We start from the raw sequence: 23,711 nt of genomic DNA, 5'->3' as shown, positions 1-23,711 counted from the left end.
TAGCTCCTCCTTATTTAGCATCATCGACAAACTTACTTAATGTACATTTGACTTCTGCATCCAGATCACTTATAAAAACATTAAAGAGCCCTGGCCCTAAAATTGAGCCCTGGGGAACCCCACTGGTGACTGGCCATCAGCCTGATGCAACCCCATTTACTATAACTCTTTGAGCCTGATCCCTCAGCCAGTTGTTCACCCAACGTATTATGGACTTGTCTAATTTTGAGACAAGATAAGATTCCACAGGAACATGAAAAATTTTGAAATCTTCAACATCAGAAGAGCAGAAAGGTCAAAGCTAGTCTTTTGATGCCACAGTTCTTATCTTAAAATGTTCTGCTGGGAGCTGTATGTCTGCTGACTTTCAGTATTATTTCACAGAGGAAAGATGGTTGAAGCAGAATTCAAGAAAGAGGTTTATTGAGTTTGTGTTTTGCTTTTGGTTTTTTGTTTGGTTTTTGCTTTTTTTTTTTTTTTGAAGAATGCAATGTAGGTAGAGTAATTTTGTCTTTCTTTGCTGAAAAATTTTGAGTACACTTAGCAAATGAATTGCTATAAAGATGCTTAAAGATGCTTAACTGCAGTTTACTATAAAATACAGTCTTTGATAAACATCTTGTGTCTGTGTCATTTTCAGTCAGTTAAATTTGACAAGCACTAAAGCAGAGAAGGGTTTGTCTTCCCTAAACGTTACAAATTTTACAAGCAATATTTCTTGATCTAATAAAAAGTTTTACTTTATCCCAGCAGTATTTTCTAATTAATGAGTCAAGTGAACTCTAAGGATTTAAAATATCTAATTTCCTTTCATATTATACACATACAATGTTTACAAAATGGTTTGTATAGGAAACGCTTCAGTCGAGGTTTTCAATCCTACTTATAGTTGGAGATAATATATTTTTATCACAAGGGGTTTTGGACATTTTTTTTTGCCACCTCAGGTTAGTCTTTTTCTTAAGATATGCAGATCTAGCACATCCTTCAGTGCAGTGAGTCAATCATCAGAAGCAGTGTATGCTAGAGAGAGAACAGAGGCAGTTAAACATCCAACATTTTATGTAATCCATCAGTGTAGGTGAGCAGATTCTTGGCTGACATCTGTCTATCTAATAATACATCATCATTGCAAGAAGCAGAGAGTAGTTGAGGAAATTCTGCTGTGCTATTTTGCAACATTCTACCGAAACATATTAGCCTGATTTTCACTATTAACCTAATTGTATTGAGGAGTGTGTTGGACGTTGGTGTTTAAAATTGTTGTGGTAGCCGTTGTAAAGATCACAAGTTCATTCATGGGTTCTAGGATAAGTTGGAGCTGTAAATGATTAAGATTAAATTCCCATTTTATTTGCACAAAACTTGAAAACTTACTTCCCTTAAGAGTACTCTTTGAATAATTAGTACTTCCAGAGTTTTTGCTTAAATTAAAACTGTCAGAGTAAATAAACTGTTTTCTGTTTCCAAAGTAGTACATTAGTGAGCATTAGTTGGTGAATAAATAGAGAGTTCTGACAGGGTACATACATTCAGAAAGGCAGCCAAGAGAAGAAGGGGGGGGCGGTGTCTTCTTTTATTTTTTCCTTCCCCTTTAGTGGGAAAGATAATAGTATTGTGTTTAAAATGTATAGTAAATTGGAACAACATTCATTTTTTAGAATTTCACAGAAAATACCTTGATTGATTTCCAGGACCTGAGGTGTTCAGAGAGTTTTTGTTTTGACAGACTTGATGGTGATGGGATGGAGTAGACACATGAATCTTTGGAAAGAATATGATCCAATAAAGTACATATTTATGAAAAGATATCTAATAAAATATGTATTTTTCATGAATGCATGCTTCTTCCTTATCTTTTTACAGAATGAAAATGTGTTGCCTTTTAATTTATATATTTTAGTTACAATTGAATCTTTTTGCTTTGGAACTTGCTATAGTAAGTTAAAAGCATTTCCCTCAGCAGACTAGGAACTGTCACCTGTTAAAAAAAAAAAAAAGGTTAAATGTATCTGACTGTCTTTTCATTAAAGACAGACAAGAAAGAGATTCAGTGAATCTACATGTGCTGCTGTAACTCAAATATACTCACAGGAACACAGGTTAATTATTCATTTATTCTTCTGTCACTTTATTTTGTACATTTGCACTATGTTTGATTGTGTTCTGTTCCTTCTGATTAACAGAAAACAGTGATGTAGATGAGGAGACTATGAAGGCAAACTCTCAGGGGTTTATTGGATGTCTCTCCTCAGTGCAGTTCAACCACATTGCTCCTTTGAAGGCTGCACTGCACCACAGCAGCTCAGCCCCCGTCATTGTAAAGGGACGCTTCACTGAATCCAACTGTGGTACTTTAACTGGAGCTGACTCAACATCAAGTGAAACAACCCATTCATTTGCAGGTAGCATATGGTTATCACTTGTTCTGATCTCTGAAGCAAAATCTAAACAGAGTACTCATGACCTGAATCACAACTGTCTTTTCTTTTTCCATGTGGGTTAACATCTCAGGAGTAGTTTGAAAAATAATTCTCTTTTATGTGTACTTACTTCCTTTTCTCTAGTCTTTCTGTTTTCCTCTGAATGTTTACATTTTTCTCTTTATCTCTGCAAAGTATCATCTACATCATTGTTCTTTGCATGCTTAGGGACCCACACTACTGCCACTGTACCATACTGTACATGAGCTGTTACCATGTGGGAATTTCTTGAAAACCCTTCTTCTATTTGTCTATCACTTTCCTTTTTTTCTGCTGCAGATCACTCTGGACCAATAGATGAGGGAGAGCCCTTAGCTAATGCAATCAGAAGTGACTCTGCAATTATTGGAGGTAATAGGGACTGTAACAACTGCACAGGAACCTTTTTTTTTTCTAATAACTGTGAGTCTTTCAATGCTGAAGTGAAGTCAGTTCACTTTTGTGTGTATAAGGAAACTAATAAAAAGGCTTCATTTTATTACAAGTGGTAGACAGACAAAAATCAAGCATTGTTTTAAAATGTAATCAATAGCTCTCGTATTTTCTTGTTACATAAATTTATGCCATCAGTGTTTCTATACATTGGAACATTGTGCTGAAACACAAGATACTAAGAATAGGTTTCCAACCTGCCTAATGCTAGTGTCTATGACTTAAAAAAGTACTTGGCTATATTGTGACAAAAAGCATATGTTTAAGAAAGAACAATCTTTGCTCCTTGACTATGCCAAAAAATTACATTTTGCTACACAGTCAAGTTCAAAATCTTCTTTAATAGATCTGAGCAACACAGATTTTTCTTGAGAAAATGGGGTATAACACTGCTTGAATCAATCCTTTGACAGACTGAGGCAAGTTTCATTCTGGTTCCGCATTTGGAAAGCAATGTACTCTTGGACAGACTATCACTTGCATTGATTAACAGCTTAAAAATAAAATGCATGTTAAAATAATAATAAGAAAAAATAATTACTGCTGTTTTGAAATACCATTTCTCCTCCATTTTCTTACTATTTCTTTTGGCACCTTTTATTGGCTTAAATAGAACTACAAATGATCATCCACACACTTTTTTCAAAACATTTATTTTTAACAGAGGTATATAGGAAGAACAACATACAGTTCAGTTGCTCCTAAAGTGAATATGTTGGCAGTCCCTTTACTTTTTATGCCTATCAGAACAGATATGGTATAAAGTTTAGGATAGGTGTCTTGTGCTTAAAGTACAGGACTGATAATCAGGATATGCAGGTTCCATTACTGTGCCTTTCTGACTGACCATCCTTAAGCCAAGATCCATCTCTGTTGTAGTGGGGAAGCCTACCAGTTCTGTCTCTTTAGCAGGAATGAAGAGTACTCAAGTGAGCCTTAATAGGGAGAGTTTGGGATTGGGGACCCTCAGGAGAATTTCAATTCCTGTCACCAGTATTGAGGCAAGTGTATGGCTATGTCAGTTCAGTTTTTTTCTTTCAAGGAGTAGTATTGTCTCTTGTGACAATCTTCCCCTGTGAGAATTACCAGTGGTATTTTTTCTTTTGGGAGGAGGCGAGGGAAGGGAACTTGTTTTCACTCGTGGTATTTTCACAGTATAATTCACTGTTTCAACTTCCATTAGTTACTGCAACAGAAAGAGGGCAGGGGGAGGGAAAGGTCATCCTCTCCACCTTTTAAATTCTGAATGTTTCCTTTCTAAGGGAAAGGAAAGCCTCAGCAGACAAATGACATAGTGGGATTTAGCAGAATAAAACTGCCAAGGCTTCTCACTGAGGATAAAAAACAGAAGGTGGAGTTAAGATAAGAACCTGCAGTCACCTGTGTGTCTGCCATTTAAATAATGCTACCTCCTGTGGTCAGTGCCTGTCAACAGCACACTGCACGGTCAGTGACCTTTAACATGGTAGTGCTAAAGATACTAAAATAAGAGATAATTAAACCTAGAAGCTTCCTTGCTTGTAAAGTGATACTTATGTCTGTATATTTTTATACACACAAACTTTAAGAATCTTGCCACTGAATTCAGTGAGATCAGTATTTAAAAATACAGTTTCTGAGTTCTTCTACATGTCTAACTTTGTCAAAAATTAATTTGCTGTTTCAACAGCTAGTTATTATTTTACATAAGTATCTGTACATAGGTAATTTAGCGTGGGTGGGGATTTTTAAGCGTACTAGCAACAAAGTCATTTTTGAACTTCAAGCTACAAAAGTTACAGTCTTTTTAAGGTAATAATAACCTCACAATTTTATTGTTATTAAACACATTTGGGGATATGCATTCACAATTTTTCTACTGCTTAACTATGGTTGTTTAAAAGTCAAAATAAAGCAAGCTGTACAACACTCGGTAAAAGTTTAATGTAAGTACCCTTAAATGAGTATAACTGAGTATTGTACCAACTCAGCTACCTCAGACAAGGCAAGTTTATAGACAAGCCCTTACAGAGGACATGTACTGTGACTGTGAAACAAAGGAATTACTGTTCTATTTAATCTAAATAAGGATAAGATTTACTCAGATTCTAGAGTCTCTTCCAGAGAAGAAGATACCACAGAAAAAAAGTTTCTATTCCTACCATTAAGGGTGGCTGCTCATATTAGAGAATGCAAGAAATGACAAGTACGGAATTTTGGATGGTCTTTTTTTATTTACAGTGCTAAAAGACTATATATTTTTATTTTTCTTGCAGTAGTGACCAAGTTATGCAGCAGATTGTTCCTTCATCTAGTACATCTGAGCTACTGCATTACAACTGTTTCCCAGACTGTTTAGTGCTTTTTTCCTCCCTGCAGCCTAGTCTTGCTTTCTGCTTCTTTGACAAGCACTTCCTGCTTCCCTTCTGTTTCATTTCTCCACAAATTCCTCCCTTGCACAACCTCTGACTCATGAACTTGAGGGCCATCATGAAAGGATGAATGAGAAAGAGAGGAGATGGGCTGGAAGTCTGTAAGGTCATGCTTATCTCTGTGGGAAGTATCTCTTTCCTTACTGTTCCTAATTTGCTGCACTAGGAGCAGCACGCCCTGGTAACAGTTCAATAAATCTTAAATAGTCGCCTTTAAAACTAAGTGCCCATTCCATTTAGTTTCTTAATGTGTTCGTTATGTGGCACATACCTGATCAGCTAGAACACCATAATGCAGGTGGCTGTACTGATGATGATTTTATCCTACCAGATGAGGCTGTTAAAGCTGCTGGAAAAGGAAGCTTGCTCACTACCATCTGTGTAAGCAGGGACCCTGTTTACTTATGAACCCAAGGTCATGTAGCCATGCAAAGCAAAAACACACCTAGGATGTCAGGACAAGTGCCACAAACCTGAAGGGAAGGAAAGGAGTCAAACCTACGTTATTTCACCCTGAACATGAAGTGAGCCTTGATTTTAGCGTTTTAGTATTTTAACTAGTGTCTATTCATTACAATGATGCAGTTACAGAAATGTGAGCCCTTGCTAATGTAGATCATGAAAACCTCTTCATCCCATTATGATGTACCAAAGGCAGTCAAACAGAGTTGGGATTTTCTTCCATGAGGCAGAATAAACATTAGAATTTCTGTCCTATTTGACCTGATGATAGGTGGCTATAAACACTGGCCAGTTTCCACTGGAGTCCGTGTGATGAACTCTTCTACATTTTCTTTCATAAATTCTCCTCATTAACTGCATTGTTTAGTCAGAACTGGTCATCTGTGGTCTGAACTAATTTGTGTGGAGTACTGGATGGGACTAATTCTGTGCAACCATTCTTACTGCAAAGGGTCTGAGGCTTGGACTTTGTGGTCTACACAGGCAGAGCTGATAGAGGACCTGATTCAGAATTCCAGATTGGTACCTTTGTCCTCACCCTATTCTGTGCTGCCTCTGCTCTCCAGATTCTTTCCCCAGACCTGGAGCAGTGACAGGAGAGCGGATTGGCAGGTGAAAGCTGATGATGCGACACATGTCCCCTTCTATCCTGATGACATGTGGCATGAGAAAGGGTCCTGAGTGACATGAGTGACTGAGGAAAGGGAGAGTACTTTGTCCAATACTCATAGGAGTTGGGGAAGAGGACAAAGTCATAGTAGTGCCCTTTGTGATGTCCCATTGTCTGGCAGGGAAGTCCCTGAAGAACAGCTCCTCAAATATGCAGTGGCTTGAGCTCCCAGCCTGGCAGAGAGCTAGGGGCTGGTCATGAAGGAGGAAAAGACACCCTCTTATCTACAGTACCCTAAGGCACCTACTGGTCTTCCATTCAAAAGTTTCAAAAATTATAGTATTCTGTGGAATTTTTTTTTTATTAGTAGTGTGCAAAATTTCAAAACAATCACCATGAAGCTTATGCTACAGTGCTGTTTCTGGTTTGCAAACAGCTATTGCTTCTTATTTCTCAGGCTTCTCTGCAACCCCCTGCATTATGTGATGGAGCCATTCCTTCTTTCTCCTACTCTCTGGCCCATGAGTTATTATTTGTCTATCCTTTCGCTTGACTTTTTTCTCTTTTCTTCTTCTAGGTGTGATAGCAGTTGTGATATTCATCCTACTCTGCATCACTGCCATAGCCATACGCATTTATAAACAAAAAAACATATACTCAAAAAATGAGGCAAAAGGATCTGAAAATGAAGACAGTGCTGAATCTGCACTGAAAAGTGAGCTCAGCATGCAAAACACAGCCAACGAAAATCAAAAGGAATACTTCTTCTGATTGGCATTCATAATTTAATTTAATATAATAATGTGACAGTCTGACTTTCTTGCTAAGCCAGGGGCTCTCAATGGACAGAAAAAGGTCTTGCACTCTACAGTAAATGCAACGGATTTGAGACTTATTATACTGCATATGTTCAGTCTCAGTGATTACTATAGGGGGCCTCTTTAAATTACATGCATTCCTTAGCTATTATACCGTAAATGCATTTTATGTAACAGTGAATTAGATATTGTAACCAATTTCATTGTTGGTAGTTTCCGACTGTTCTGATGTGACCTTCTACAACTGAAGCTTAACGTACATACTGAATATGATTTTTGAATGGGAAAATTGTTATGAAGTTATTCCTATCCTTTTCTTTAAAATTTGATTCTGGAATTTTGTTCAAGGTGAAAGGTGGATTCTAGTACTTTGTGTTACTAAAGAAATTCTGCTGTGTTGCATTATAGTGATCCCTCTTACTTCCTCAAACTGAAAATGCCTTTGAACTGCTGTTGGCTGGTGTCAGCATCTGCTTGTGAGCCGTGGAGTTTGGTGTCCAAAACAAACTGTACTTCTTTCCCCTGGGATGTGACCAGTGTCATCACTATCCCTTCTTTTTGGCAAGCCTAACAGGACTTAAAACTGAAGGGTGTACAATGTGCTGAAATACTGTAAAATCTCTTTTACAATAGGTTTTCACTTATGGTCAAGTGATGGCACCAAGAGAATCATGCACATTCTAGGCATTTTAAATAAAATTGGGATCACAAAAGGCAAGACGTTTGCTTGGAAAGATCAAGTGATATATTAACAATAGTTAAATTATCATGAGTGAAAACACCAACAGGTGATCAAGGTTATTGTCCCTGGAAATTAGTAATGCTTATTCTGTCAAGAAGTAATGCTCTGTGCACTATCTGGGACGTATTCTTTGGAAACATTGTATCTATGATCTGCTCCAGACCTCAAGATTAAGTTGTTCTAAATTATAGAAATTATTTATGATTATTATGATAATAGAAGTAGGGCATTTAGAGTCTAGTACAGTGGCTACTACTTGAATACTTTTGTTCTTCACCCTTAATAGTACCTACTATACCTCTGCGAGATAAGGTCTGATTATACCGCTCAAAATTAAACAGGTGCTTACTATCTTGACAGAGTAAATGAGAGCTGTCTATGATGTTGTATAAACAAATTATCAGACATGAAGGGTAGGTTTAAGTTGTCTAAACAGAAGATTGTAAGGTCGCTTTAGACACCATAGGGTATCTGAAATACCCATGTGGCCTTGTAGGAATGTCACAAGTTCTACAGAAGGTATGTGTCTTTTCGAAGAGACATCTGGGAATTGGGTAGAATACCTTAAGGCATCAAAAATGGCACTAGATACCAATATTTAGGTAACTGACCCCCACACAAAGGATTTTTTTGTTTTTCCTCAGACAGAAGACTGTGTGCCTAGAGTTTGGATCTGAGAAAAGAATCAGGAATTCTGTACCCTTGTAGACTTGAGTTTTAAATTTGAACAGCTTTCAGAATTGATTTATATCTGCTCCCATTAAAAGCAGTGATAACAGTCATTGCGTTTCTCCTCTTTCAGTGAGGAGAATCAAAGCTAGACCCTAGACTGTGAAGTTTAGAAAATGTTTCTCATAAATGTCCAAGAACATTATAAAGACATGGAAACCTGACACAACCATGGTGTGTCAAAACCTTTAATATGTAAATTTCTTTACATAAATGGTAGTTGTAAATATAAATGTCCAGCAGATATCATCTTTTAAAGCTTATTTTCTTCCATCAGTCTATACTTTCTATTTTCAGAATTCTACAGTTCCTTTTCTGCTTCCTTCTGTACAGCTTTACTTCATCTTTAGGAAAAAATTATTTCCTTTTTTTTCGTACCTGGAGGCTCTGCAATCAGAAATTGTTCAGATTAAGATGCACTGCTTTCTTTTCTTCTCATTTTTGCAATTCTGTGTGCATCTCTGGTAGATTAATCAGGCTGAGGACCCAGGATCAAGAACTGGGTATCCATGTCACGTATATGTTAGTGTATTCACTGATACAGTTTGGTCCATGACAATAGGTCACCTTTAGAAAGGACCGAACATGGTGAAGGAATGATACTGGACTGTTTCTGATAAGTAATATGGATGAGAATACCCTGTTTTGTGGATGGGGAGTGGAGGAGATGAAAGCCTCACGTGGGTCCTGAGAAGAAGACCTTGAATTGTTACATTTGCTACTTTGTACCCTCTCAGTCTAGCCAGTAACTTTAAAGTGAAAAATTATGATTCCTTCTTTTCAAGGGTCTGACCTAAATTGCATTGAATTCAAGAGGAGTCCTTTTGTGGACTTCTCTATAACTCAAACCCTCTGCACTTCAAGAGGCTTTCCCTTCCCGTGATAGATATGTCAGTGTCCACCTTTTTATGTCACTTATATCAAGAAATCTATGAGCAGTGACAAGTACCAGTCAACTCCATTTTTATCAGTGTGGGATGTAGTAACCATGTGGGACAAATCTTGTATGACGGTGTTGATTATAATACATCAGATCACCAAAATGGATATTTTGATTGAATTATAAAAGACAGACTATTCATATGAGAGTTACCCATATACTAACCTAATAAAACCTCAAGGGTATCCACACCAGGACAAGTTGGAAGTATGCAAACCTAACTTTTCAATCACTGGGATGTAGTAACCATGTGGGACAAATCTTGTATGACGGTGTTGATTATAATACATCAGATCACCAAAATGGATATTTTGATTGAATTATAAAAGACAGACTATTCATATGAGAGTTACCCATATACTAACCTAATAAAACCTCAAGGGTATCCACACCAGGACAAGTTGGAAGTATGCAAACCTAACTTTTCAATCACATGCTTTTACTTCTATTTCCTTCTTATTTTTTATTGTGTGTCCTGATGGAGAGAAAGGTCTCTTCCCTTCCTTTTCTTCCAAATGAATAATTACTTTCTTTCCCTATTCTTTATGAATTTTAAAAGCAACAGGAAGGGAAAAAGCTGAGCAAAACCCCCTATTTCACAGACTAATTAAAGAAGGGGGGGGGGGGGGGGGGGGTATAAATGCCTGTGTGAATGGCACATTATTTCATTCAAAGACCTTTTTAAGGCATTTTATTATGTGAAGGATTCCAAGGGGAAAAACAGAAATGGATTTTGTTGAATGCACATCTATCTGCGGATTTGTAGCATACAATAATTACATCTCTCTGAAGATACAAATGCGCATTTTCATCCGTAGGAAGAGTGACGATATATTCATCACCTGAATGTAAAATATACAGGTTGATAGTCAATGAAGCAGCATTTTCCATTATTTGCTGCATTTCTATGGGTACAAAAAAATGGTGGGACCGAAGTGCACTGAGACATCATACAACATTGTGCTGTCCCTTTTTTGATTCTCTATTCCAGTGTGTAGTGTGTGACCTTTCACCTCTTTGGTAATAAACACTTTTTAAAATAAAGTGAGGAAAATATTTTTTAAAAAATTTGTATTAAAAAGTTTAAAACTGACAACAATATACTGATTTTTTTTTTTTTTAAACAGTAAAAATATGTAGAAGTGCACATAACATATTGGTGAGTGTGGTTATTTATAGATATTACTGGGTGCTGATGTAACAAACTTACTACTCATTGACACATTTTCCATGGCAAATATTTTTTTTCTTGAGTACATTAGAAAATAAATAGCAACAGGTATGCTGGTACATTTTTAAAATTTTGTGTAGGCGTTAGCTACAAAGAGCTTATAATTATTTATGTACTCCACATTTAGTGCATAAATATGATTTAGTTAGGTTTTGGGAAAACATTTTCCAATACATCCACTGTTGTGTAGATGAAGAATAAGTAATAAGCTAAGTGCACAACTTGACATGAAATGTACTAACAGTCAAAATAAATTTACAGCACCATTATTCATGGCAGGAATGAGGAAAAAAACATGTAAATGACAAAACAGACAGAATTCCTGGGAGGAATCAGCTGCGTAGATTAGAGTACACAAATTTAGATTTAGATGCCAGGAAGCCTGCAGCACCAGTGTGAGATAAAATCAGAAGATGCAACTACCGCAGGTCAGTAGAGGCTTGATAGGAAAATATCCTTTTGAAATAAAATGAATTACCTTGAGAAGTAATTGTAACAGTTTACACTCAAGGCAGAGTTGTAGCTGTATAAGCCATGTGATGTCACAGGGGAAGAATGTTCTTTGTCACAGAAAAATATTTGCTAAGTCAGAAAACTTAATGATGAAAAAGCATGTGCCCTAGTCTCTGGGGTGCAATGCACATTCTCTGGAGTGAGCATGCAGAAATGCTGCATAATTTTATCAAATCAAGCACCTAATTCTGCAGCCAAAAGTATAATGAATTCATAGTGTTTCTGATCATTTAGTAAGATAGTACATTATCAAGAAGGAATAAAAATGAAATATCCTACAGAATTAGAGCTGAATAAAAAGGTACAGGTATGAAGGTACTGAAGTAATTTCAGTGTGGTTTTTTTTTTAAAGTACACACAAGAACATGCTTAAAAGAATAAGGAAAAGAAAGGAACTTCCCTTTAAATTTACTCTTTTCAGAACCTTCTCTTGGGGCTTTTTGATGGTGGTGGCAAGGAAGAGTTTAATGGATTTGTGTACAGAAAGTGCTAAAGCTGCTAATAGAAACAGAAACAAAAAAACCAAAAGGTGCTTATAGACTGCTTTGCTAAGAAGCCATGCTCATGTTCATTCTTGAAGGGCTGTCTGAAAAGTAATTTTTGACAAGAACTGGCACTGTTCTTTGAATATGTTGTCCAAACCTCTTAATCTTTGATCTTACCATTAAGAAAGGAATCAAACATCACAATTGCATTGTAAGGAGATGGATGCCTTTCCTTGAAACACAGACAAAAAATCTCATTTAATTTCATATGAATTTCTAACTTCCATCTATGATGAAATTCTGATGTTGCTACCATTTTAGATAAATAACACTGAATAAATCATGCCTAAAGTCCTTATTAAATAGCATGGTAAATCCACAGTAAAAATGTCCATAAGCATGTTAGCAAATGCACGCACACACACATATGCATGTAAATGAGCTATGTAGTCAGAGATAAGATTCTTTAGACTTTACCTTTATCTTTGTATGATGTCAAATACTGAAAAACAGTCCAGAGTTCAGAAACACCACCCTCCCTAATGTTGGGAAAATTTCACAAAATATTTAAGATTTCACAGGGGTTTTTTTCAAGAAAAGAAAATAAAAAAAACCAAACCAAGATTAGAGCTTGCAGTTTCTTCCAGAACAGTAAGAGGTAGACAACCAGACTGCTGATGGGACAAGAAAAAGTTATAACATCTCTCACACAGAGACAGTGCTGTGGTAGGTTCCTTTTTTTTCCCTCCTTTTTTTTTTCCCTAGTTACATCCAGGACTTGAGAAATCATTTGACTGATAGCAAAATAAAGTGTTATTTCACACACACACACAAAATCACTACACTGAACAGCATATTTCAGCTACTGTCTAATATCTGTCTTGGAAAAACACTAATCAATTAATAATCTTTTAACCAGCTGATGTGTCCTTTACCAATTCACTTGAAGTGTTCTTCTCCCAGACAGTTAACTGGCTTTTAGGAAGCATCAGGACTCATGCCTTCAGATTAGGTGAGGCAGTGAGCATCAACAAAAGACTAAATCTGCAGAAGAGAAACAGCTACTCAAAATCCCTTTGAAGTCCAAGAAAATTAAAGAGGAATGGTCAATGGGTTTCATCAGGTTTCACAAGTGTGCATTTGTCATCAAGAAACTAGTGTTAACAGCATAAAAAGAACTATTAAAATAGTACATATATTATTCAGCAAACCAACAGATACCAGATAGGACTTGGTAACCTTTGTATGTTAGGCTTTTTAATACAACATAGTCTTTGGGTCATCTAGCTTATTCTGATATGTGCAAGAACTTGTTATTTCAAATACAGTGCAATCTTTTTGGAGTCTATGAACTCATGATTTTTTGTTTTTAAAAGCAGAAGTGCCTTGCAAGCAATTTATAAGGCCAATGTTAATTTAATTGAAAGCAGCCATCATAAAATCTTCTGGATTAAAAAAGTAAAGGTTGTAAAAACATAACTCACTACATAATATAAATTCAGTGATGGATGCCTGTTTATAAATTATTTAAGTAATTAACAGTCTTTCAGCACACTTCTCCATTAACAGAAGTATGTGGGTTGAAGTCTGAGGAGCCCAAGAATATCTATCCCACCCTTAAGTGTATGGCCTTGAAAAAAGCCATTAACCTTTACGCTCTGTTTGTACAATAGGGAGAAAATACTGAAGATTTGAATACCTTGCTTTATTAATATTTGTGAAGCCCTTTGAAGATGGAAGCCTTTCTATAAATGAACAGCATCATAATAGAAATGAGATTTTATCTTTTATTTAGCAAAGAAAGTTATGGTAAGTAACATTAATTATCGGTATTTATTTTAATACATTTATTTCAGGAGATGGTCCTTTTTCTTTCAGTCAGAAATAATAGCTTTTTCCTGTTCTTTTATGCATAAAGATAGAGTGACACATGAATAAAGAGGAGAAAAACAGACCTTGGACTATTTGGTGTAGTATAGATTTGATTGCATGTCTTCTTTTATCAGTAAATTAGATACAGAACATTTTCCTCTAACTAGATGGGTAATAGCTGAAGTAAACAAGATAGGTGTCATACAGATAAACACAAAGCATGGATTATAACAACACATCTACATTCTTACAAAATGTCTTCTGCTAATTGATTAGCTCAAAGGGAACATCACGTATATATTTTAATTCCTGGTTCCTTCTTAGTAGCTTTGGATCCTTCATTAATCCTATTTATCTTTTTTTTTGTTTTTTTTATTTACAACAAAATCCCTCTTCTACCCACCAGTAACTGCTAGGCTTACCATATTTTATTTTTTAGATGACAGGATAAAAAATTTACTGTGTTCTAATACCTTTGAATCTATTGCACATATAAATATTCCTTATCTAGACAAAAAAATATTGTGTATTTATTAAAATGCATGTTCTATATGAAATAGCAAATCTAAAAGTAAATACATACTGGTTTGGGTTTTAGGTTTTTTTTTTTTTTTTTGGTACCACCCCAGGCAAACAAAAAGGGGGTTGTTACTTTTAGCTTAATCACATACTGGTTGTGAACAAATTATTTTAAAAGGGTGCTACAGGATGTTAATGTTTAATTTTAAAAGCTATAAACACTCTTAGTAAGACAACATTTAGAATATATCAGTAGTTGCAGCCCTAAGATATAGCCTCTCTCTTTTCTTTGAAAATATTAGTAAATACTCCTTATACGGTATAACTTTTTTTCCACTACAGTCAGTGGTACTAGAAATAAAGGTTTACACCATCTCAAAAAGAGTAACCACTCGGTCATGGTCCCCTCATCATGGAAATTCAAAAATTTTACCTGCAAAATAATTTTACATTTACAGGTAGGGTCAGGAAGTTCTTTAGCAATTACTGTGTTTTTACTGCAAAACATATAGGGCTTTATTGTTGCACAGCAAAAACTCCCCATGAAATTAATATTTAAATGGATTGTTTAATGTCATGTTCTGTATATCAGCAGCTCATATTTGAATTATTGGTGTTGTGTTGTTATGATTTTGTCTCTTTGATGTTCAAATTCATAATATGTGAATGTCTGATTCAAAGTAATTTTTCATTAATTCATGTCATAAACATAAAAGTGTTATGTACCAGGTGTCTTACAGATAAATCCTACTAGAAAGTAGCAGTTAGGTATAGAATAGGATTTTATATCAGCAGCTCATATTTGAATTATTGGTGTTGTGTTGTTATGATTTTGTCTCTTTGATGTTCAAATTCATAATATGTGAATGTCTGATTCAAAGTAATTTTTCATTAATTCATGTCATAAACATAAAAGTGTTATGTTTCAGGTGTCTTACAGATAAATCCTACTAGAAAGTAGCAGTTAGGTATAGAATAGGATTTTAAAAATGTGTCATATATTACTTTATATTATACATTGATAAAGTTCATTTATTTTTACAGAACGTACTGTGATGGATTTATGATTTACTCCCAGAACACATAATGGGAATAAAAGGGCCAAATTCATAGAAAAGGAGAAGAATAAAACAGGAATTTTATTTGTTGATAAAACTGCTTTTATAAAAGTCCTGAAAATTTGTTTTTATGATACTCTTGTGCAGCTATTTTTCAATTCATACAAAGTGTTGATTTGGGATCATGGTATCAAGCACACCTCCTTTCAATTATTTCTTTTAAAAAAACAAGCTAACAGTAATTTTAGTTTCAAGCTGATATCTAGCTGTCTGTTTGCCTCAATAAAGTATTTCAATCTGTAAATTAAGCACAGCATGAAATATCTAGTATGTACCTTCTCTCCGCAAAATAATAGCAATAATTAACAGTCCCCTGAAATAGTAAGATCTTTGAGTGCCTAGAGTTGCCTTGACAGTTTTATTTTATGATTACAAGTAAACCTATTTAGTTAGACTCTAATTAGGAAAGCATTAGTAAATGCCTGTTATTCAGTACTCTAGAATGGTTAAGTGCTACATTTGAGAAATGAAATGGTTTTTAAATGAGTCAAATAATGCATATTATGGTAGTAAAGCTGCCCTTGTGCAGTACCTGCTTGCCCACTGTGGCACTTGCTCGTGATTAACAGTCATTTCTCCATTACCAGATTCACCTGAGTGTTCTGTAGTATACTGTAATATCCTTAAAAACTAAATATGTTTGCAGTAAACATGTCTTATTGCTTCACGCTAGACTTTTTTGCTTCATCTAGGAATTTCCTTATTTTTTGCACCAGTGTTATGCTCATAATCATGTAACTAGTGGAGAATCTATAATTGTAATTACTTATAAGATTGCTGCAGTAGAGGTTGCTTTTCCATTAGGTGGCTGTTGTACCACCAGTTAGCTCACAATTGGTCAGGTCTGTGAGTATTCCTCTGCACTGTCAGCCAGCACGGCTGTCCTACTTCCATGTTGCTGAACTGTGTCCTGCCAAACTGCGTGCATGTCAGTGCCTCTGGGCTGAATTCCTGGGAAAAAATCCTATCACCTATCTTTGGTGCACAGGTCTTCCAAGCACAGCATGATCCATTCCAGCTGACCAAACATCACGGGTAATGTAGCGCTTCTCTGCAGTTCTAATCCCAGCTGGAAGCTGGGAGGAAGTGTGCATACTGTTGTTTCTACAGGACATAATGCTGCAAGGCCACCTACAGCAGCCACATATGAATATACCTAGCCTGAACGCTTTTTCTTATTACATGCTCAATAAAAAGAATAAGAAAGTTAAGGCTGGCAACTTATGCTCAGGCCCCAGAAAGGAGGCACACAACCTGCCAGGCTGTCAGCAGCGAGGCTGCAGTGCAGGCTGTGGCTGACAGTGACCTGCCCGGGGAGCTGAGGGGGAAGGTGCAAAGGAGGAGCAGGAGCTGAAGGTTTCTCCTCCTGTTAGTGGAGAGAAAAACAACAATGTGACCTTTGGTACATTCTTTGAAGGCATTTCTAGAGAAAATAAAAAAAATTGGGAACTACATACCTCAGCTGAACACAGCTCTGTCCCCGTAATTGACAACCAATAGAGGCAGAGCAATGATGCAATACAGCCTCTCCTGAGCATGTGACACAATAAGTACAGTACATTTGGTGGGAAGTTATAGTTCTCTTACCACCCTCAAATTGCCAGCCTGGGGTGGTATTATTTAAGAAATCTGTGTGTGACACTGTATTCATTGGGTTAGGTCAACAGCCTTAGAGCATGTTAGCTACTTACCTCCTGCTGAGAACTGAGACATCTCACTCAAAACTGTTGGCTCTTGCTCCAGGAGACAAATATCAGACAATACCTGGCTCTACTCCAGAGACAGCAACAGGAGGCAAGAAAATAATAATAATTATAATTATATAATTATTATGCCATTGATGGCATAATAATGCCATCATAATGCCTTAAGAATGTGCTCCCAGAAGTCAGTCATCCTCCCTCAGACAGGATAAGTAACATTTTCAAAAGCATTTATGTTGATTCAGGGATCACGTACCTGTTCAGCATTCTGAACAAAATTCCTAAACATTCAGTTCACATAATCACAGAATGGTTGAGATTGGAAAGGACCTCTAGAGGTCATCTGGTCCCACATCCCTGCTCAAGCAGAGCCACCTAAAGCCAGTTGCCCAGGACCATGTCCAGATGGCTTTTGAATGTCTCCAAGGATGGAGACTCCACAACCTCTTTGGGCAACTTCTGTCAGTGCTCAGTCACCCTCACAGTAAAAAAGTGTTTCCTGATGTTCAGGAATAATGTTCACGTATCAGTTTGTGCCCACTGCCTCTTATCCTGTCACTGGGCAACACTGGAAAGAGCCTTTTTTATACCTTCCCTTCAGGAATTTATATACATGGATGAGATCCCCCCCTCCCCGAGTCTTCTCCAGGCTGAACAGTCCCAGCTCTCCCAGTCTTACCTCATGGGGGATATCTCCAGTCCCTTAATGATCTTCGTGGCCCTTTCCTGGTCTCCAGTGCTGAGGAGAAGGGGAAGGATCACCTCCCTCAAACCTGCTGGCAATGTTTTGCCTAATGCAGCCAGGATACCTCTGCCCTTCCCTGCAGCAAGGGCACGTTACTGGCTCATGTTCAACTTGGTGTCCACCAGGACCCCCAGGTCATTTTCTGCAAAGCTGCTTTCCAGCTGGATGACCCCCAGCATATATTGGCACACAGGGTTATTACTCCCCATGAATGGAGTTTGTATCCATAAACTGATCATGTAAATTGATTAGATATTTTGAAAATCACACCATTAACATTATAAACATCATTAATCAGCCAAATTTCTTCAGAAGTCTTAAAATGTACCTGCCAGTACCTCTCCTTATTGTTGTTCGAGGCACTATCTAGTACTGATTTTTTTTTTTTTTTTAACTCAAAAAGGCAAAATTTAGTTTATTGTAGAGTAATCAGAGCCTATATAAATATCTAACTAAGCTATATAAAAAGATAGTATTTCAGCAAAAACAATCAAAAAGGATTCAGTAATCATTAGATTTCAGAGATACTTTTGCTATTGTTTTCCTACTAGATTTGCTATACCTCTGTGTGAGATTGAATGGTAGCGTGAAGAGTAATGTTCTGCTTTTTATTTTGACTGTGATCCAACCTCTAACTTTTTACTTTCTTTAAAGTGGGAGCTTCTCAGTATTAGAAGTGATGCAGCTGCATGAGATGTAGGGAACAGCGTTAGTCAAATAGCCACTACCTTTTTTCTTTATGTAGATTCTAGATGTCAGGCTCTCCCTCACCAGTAGCTATTAAAATAGAACTGTGGCAATCACAAACCAAAGCGTATCACATGGTATTGCTTTTTTTCAGTATAATTTGTAAAAAAGTTTGTCTTGCTGTAAATTCTTGATTGAGTTAGATTGTAAATACATTGCATATACCAAATTTTATGGCATTGTTTCAACATAATATAAAATTATATAGGCTACAATAAAAGGAAAAGTGACTTAAAAGCTAAGAGAAAGCCCTGTTGAAAATAATCACAGCTGTGTGTAATAATGGACTGCCAAATATCTACATATCTTTAGGATTTACTCAGTAACATAAGGTCAAAGAACAAAAAACTTTGAAATAGATATTCAATACTCTAACAAGTTTCAAGATTGTATTTGTTTTTTTAAATAATATTTATTCTAAACAGTCAGCCATATAATTTCTCTAAAAACCTGCCACAAATAGCTGGTAAAATGTAAATAGCTTGCAGTACAGCTGATACACATACAGAGCTAAGGAGATTAGTATATCTGATGGCTTAACAATTTTAACAGTGCATTTCCCTAGACTGTGTATTCCTTATTTAATACATAATTCTTTCCAGATATTTATTGTTTGTTTGTTTTATTGCCTGTCATCTAATAGAAAATGCAAACTGTCTACATTATTATTTTTATCTTAGTGGTGCCAAGAGATTCCAACTTAGACAACGGACCTGTTGCAGCAATGGAAAAATACACACACATGCACACATATGGTATAAGATGGATACTGTCTAGAACAGCCTATCTACTACATGGCAGACACAGGCAGACTAAATGAATTTACCAAAACATAGGAAAAACTGGCAGGGCTGGAAGTTGATCCCATTACTCCATTTCTTCTCTTTAACCACCAGCTCAATTTGCCTCCACACAGAATGTTTTTTATTTAATTTGTCTCATACGGGCATCATCTCCTCTAGTCCAATAGATAGGAGATGCAATCCAATTGCATCTCCTCTAATGCAATATTTTCAAATATAAAGTGAAAATAAAAAACCTTAACCTTTATTTTTTATCTTGTTGTAATGGAAATACTGCAAAAGTTTTTCAAATTATAAAACTAAAAGACTGTCCTTAGCCACAGTTCTTTAAACAGTAGAAAATGATATTAAAAAAATATTATTGTGTGCTGTCCATGTGTATTTGTCTCTATTTCTCACTTTCTCAGAATGTTGCGAGTGGCTTGTCAGTGAATTGGATTCTTTGATGACAATGTAGACCCAAGAAGCATTGAAAGGCATTTATGAAAACTGAGGGTAAAAATGAGAAAACTTCATATGGAATAATTACAAGCTGATGCCCACTCTCATCAGGCTATGCTATTCAATATCTGGGGGGACGAGGTCTAACTCATGTATATACCTTGGGAACTTACCCCAACATTTCCCTTGTAATTCAGGATTTGTTTCCCTGAAATGCACTGGAGTAATAATTCTGGGATATAAATTTTCTATGCCTGGCCTTCTATGTGAATGAGAGTTTAAATCATCAAGAAGGTGTCAATGGCAAAACTGTTGTTGCTAGCACAATAATATCAGTTGTTCCTGATTTTTTAATGCAGACCATAGACATTGTTTTGCTCTGTGGATGTATTTTTAGATATATATTTCTAAAAGTGATTGTTTAAAAGAAAAGTATTAAAATAATCATCCCTGAAGTGCATGTGAGTTTGTACATTGCATAAAAGGGGATCCGTTAACCAAACCATTCTGGATAATTTATTTTATGGGTAAGAAGTTTACGTTTTCAAATATGACACTGCTGGGTTAGCTTTCCTACATTCTATAATAATAGTTTTCTTTTCCTAATGTAGTTCACAAACAGTTGTTGCCCTGGGGAGTTGACCTTGCCTGTGGGCACATTCTGAGACCTGCTGGTGATGTTTTTTGGAAATGCTCCCCAATGAAAAGCACTGGAGAAGGCTAACCAAAGTCTTAATCATTGTCACCCTAAGCAAAGCAAGACAGGGCAGCCAGCTCAGGATGCCAGTGCTCAAGCACCTGGCCTTTTTTTTTTTTTAAAGTTATTTTGGCTATCTGCACATTCAGGACAAAAGAAGGAAGGCTAAAACAGATTCAGATGGATACTTTCCTTGCAGGGTGGTGAATATATCAACAAGAACAGTGAAAATACAAGATGTCTTTATACTACTGCAAGGCTGATGGAAGTAACACATATTTAATAAATTGACAAGTATTTCTATTTAAGACCTAACACATTTTTATTGTCTCATGTATTTGTCTTGGATTTTTAGTGGTTACTCCCTTAAATTATTTAAATTTGTTATTTTTAATCTGTATAATTATTCTTAGACTGATTTCATAATTCTTTGCTCATATGGAATTGCTAAGTCCTAGTACAAACCCAGTACTTGAAGAATTACGTAGGGCACCTCTACGCATTCAGTCCTTGAGTTTACACAAATATCTTTTTAACTTTGGGAAAGACTTCCACATGTCCATCAACTTAATACTTTTTTCACCAAAGAAATATACAAGATAGTCACTACAAAATAAAATATGTTCCTCCATGTTATATTCTAATAAGTATGGAAGCTTAATAAATATAAGCATGTTTCTCTTCTGTAGGTAAAAGAGGTAAAGTTTCCATTAACCCAGATTTCAATCAACATTAGATGGCATTCGTTTAATACTCTGGTAAAAAAATTAAATTTCAACTTATGGATCATGTATGGATGACTACAATAAGTTGACTACAGTCTGTGAGACTGTTATTTATTACTCTCTCTTTACAGCATCCTGTCTATACATTGTGCTTCAAATGGACTGTAAGGTTTCTGTTTCTTATAAACTAATGATGTTTTAAGGGAAATACACAGCCTGAAATGAGGAAAATTAGAAAAAAAGGTAAAAATACTTTTTAGGTACTTGTTCTTGTTTTTCTTGACAGAGCTAAGAAATTTTTCCTCACATCTCTCTATGAATTTATTATGTTCTCTAAAATGTTATTCAGTTCTAAACCAACAAAAATAAAAGAAGTTAAACTGACGGCATTCAGAGGAACATCATATGCATAAAGGTAGCAATGAAAGAAGTTAAATAACCTCTGCCTTTTTTTTCATAATTTTATGTGAAATATATAAACACTTTATAATCTTAAGTGAAATCGCTTGACAGCAAGTAAGCCCAAGTGTGATTGAGTTGACAAAGTGCCTTCAACTTCAGAAAAGGGGAAAGCACATTTTCATGGGGTATAAAGTTTCCTTTAGAGTACCTACAAAGATTTTCTTGGTGTATTTAAAATTGTAAATTCCATAAAATGGAAATCGTTTAAAAAGTGAAGTTCTTTGCTAAATAAACCACTTAAGAAGTGATAATGACACACAGAAAAGGAAATGCACCAGAAGAAGAGTGAAATGTATATCCTAATGCCTACACTTGTTATACTTAATGTCAGTTTATATACTTTAATGCCTAAACTTGTTATACTTTAATGGTCTGACCAATAAGCAAGGAGACTCTTAATAAATTGCTGCTTCCCTCCTTCAAAAATGTGTATATGTATATCTATTCTTGCCTATTCATGTTAAGGTTAAGCATTTCTTTTAGTTTAATTTTCTGCATCTGTATATAATGCTTCATTTATGGGTATGAATGAAAAGGTAACTGCAGTTATAAAGTAGCCTTTAGAATATGAACACAGAAAACTCTTATACTTTTCTTTTACAAAAAAGTAAGTCACACCATTGGTTTGACCAAAAATAACAATCAACCTCTAAGAAGTACATATATAAAGGGGTTTAGACTAACATTTTCATAATGTGAGCATCTTCTTTATGCATGAAAATGAAGTTGTCAGGAGTTTATGCATTCACCAGCTAAAAGAATTCCTTGGAATCAAATTACTGAAGCAGTTTTAGTGACACCACAGCTATAGCACTGAATAGGAGGATGAAGGCTGGAAGAAACTCTTTTCTGGGATCTGAGGCCTTTCTCAGTGCCTGTACTCACTTAATTGAAGAAAATGGACTCCTGTGGTAGCAGGTGACTGATACAATGGGTAGGAAAGAGGAAGAGGTGGTCAGGGGGCTGCTGCCATTCTTCATTGGGCCCATTGGAGCTGGGTATCACCCTTCCCCACTTTACAGCTGTGGCTTTAAAAAGTGAAATAGTTTTTTAGTGGACATCCAGGCACATGCACAGGATAATCTGTGCTCCACCAGAAATTATGAAAGGAAATTTCTTAGTTCCTGTATCAGAACTGATTCAGTGAGGAGCAGAGACAGGCAAATTGATTTTGGTTTTTTTTAAGGAAAAGTTAGTGTAAGAGATTGTAAGAACCAGTAGTACTAACATCAGAGACAGAGAGTGGAATAAAAATTTAACAGCCTTCTAGGTCTATCTAAAGAAGGTTAAAAGTTCACAACTTTAAGAAAAATTTGCAAATGACACAAAACATAAAACTGTCTCTCTTTAGGATTTAATTCTCAGTTTCTTCAAGACCTCAGCAGTACACAGGCATTCAAATTTTATATATATTATAAATATACATTATGTAAAACAGTTCGAGTCCTATGGTGTCTTGTTTTCTTGCCCCTGCTGTGTTTTTCTTTTGCCTCACTTTCACTACATCAAAGGCAAACTATTTTCTGTTTCCTCACTTAAAAGCATTTTATGGTTAGAGCAGACATGATGATTTTGTAACTTTCTATCACAAAAAAAAAAATCCATCCTTGCCTCACACCCCCCAAAAAAGAGAGCTCTATTTTGAAAAATGTATTCTTTCCCTGCAGCGCTCAGTGTGAGTTCTAATGGAATTTCAAGACCACCTTGTGAGGTTGGGTTAGAAAAAAGCTCATATGTAAAAACAGAAAGTGATTGTTTTGTGAAGTAGTACCAACAAATGCCATTGTAGCACATAAACATATAAACAAAAATATTGTAGTGACATTACTATAATATTCACTTTTCATTTAGTATTGTCTTATTGTAGCAAGAGCTAGAAAACACACATGGTAAAACTACGGCAGCATAGCTTGCAGAGATTCTGTTGTTAGCAAGTGCAGCATATGGTCCTAGTATTCTCCTAAAAAACAGCACCAAAACCATGTTTTTCTCAGTACTGTTTCCCAGTTTTCAAATATACAAG

General features: G+C 35.9%; 1 protein-coding gene across 1 annotated transcript in view; it reads left to right on the top strand.

Annotated features, from left to right (window-relative positions):
- LOC103893554 (contactin-associated protein-like 4) overlaps positions 1-7,169 on the top strand; it is a 203,461-nt gene extending 196,292 nt beyond the window's left edge. Inside the window, exons 24-26 of the mRNA XM_019470308.1 lie at positions 2,187-2,405; positions 2,763-2,834; positions 6,976-7,169. Of these exons, the coding sequence (XP_019325853.1) occupies positions 2,187-2,405; positions 2,763-2,834; positions 6,976-7,169 (485 nt within the window). The remainder of the gene's footprint in view (positions 1-2,186; positions 2,406-2,762; positions 2,835-6,975) is intronic.
- The last annotated feature ends 16,542 nt before the right edge of the window (positions 7,170-23,711 follow it).

The sequence above is a fragment of the Aptenodytes forsteri genome, unplaced genomic scaffold (genome assembly GCF_000699145.1).
Source record: "Aptenodytes forsteri isolate BGI_AS27 unplaced genomic scaffold, ASM69914v1 Scaffold42, whole genome shotgun sequence".
Classification (NCBI taxonomy): Eukaryota; Metazoa; Chordata; class Aves; order Sphenisciformes; family Spheniscidae; genus Aptenodytes; species Aptenodytes forsteri.
The sequence above is the reverse complement of the archived record's forward strand: the minus strand, read 5'-3'. Positions and strand labels throughout refer to the sequence as shown.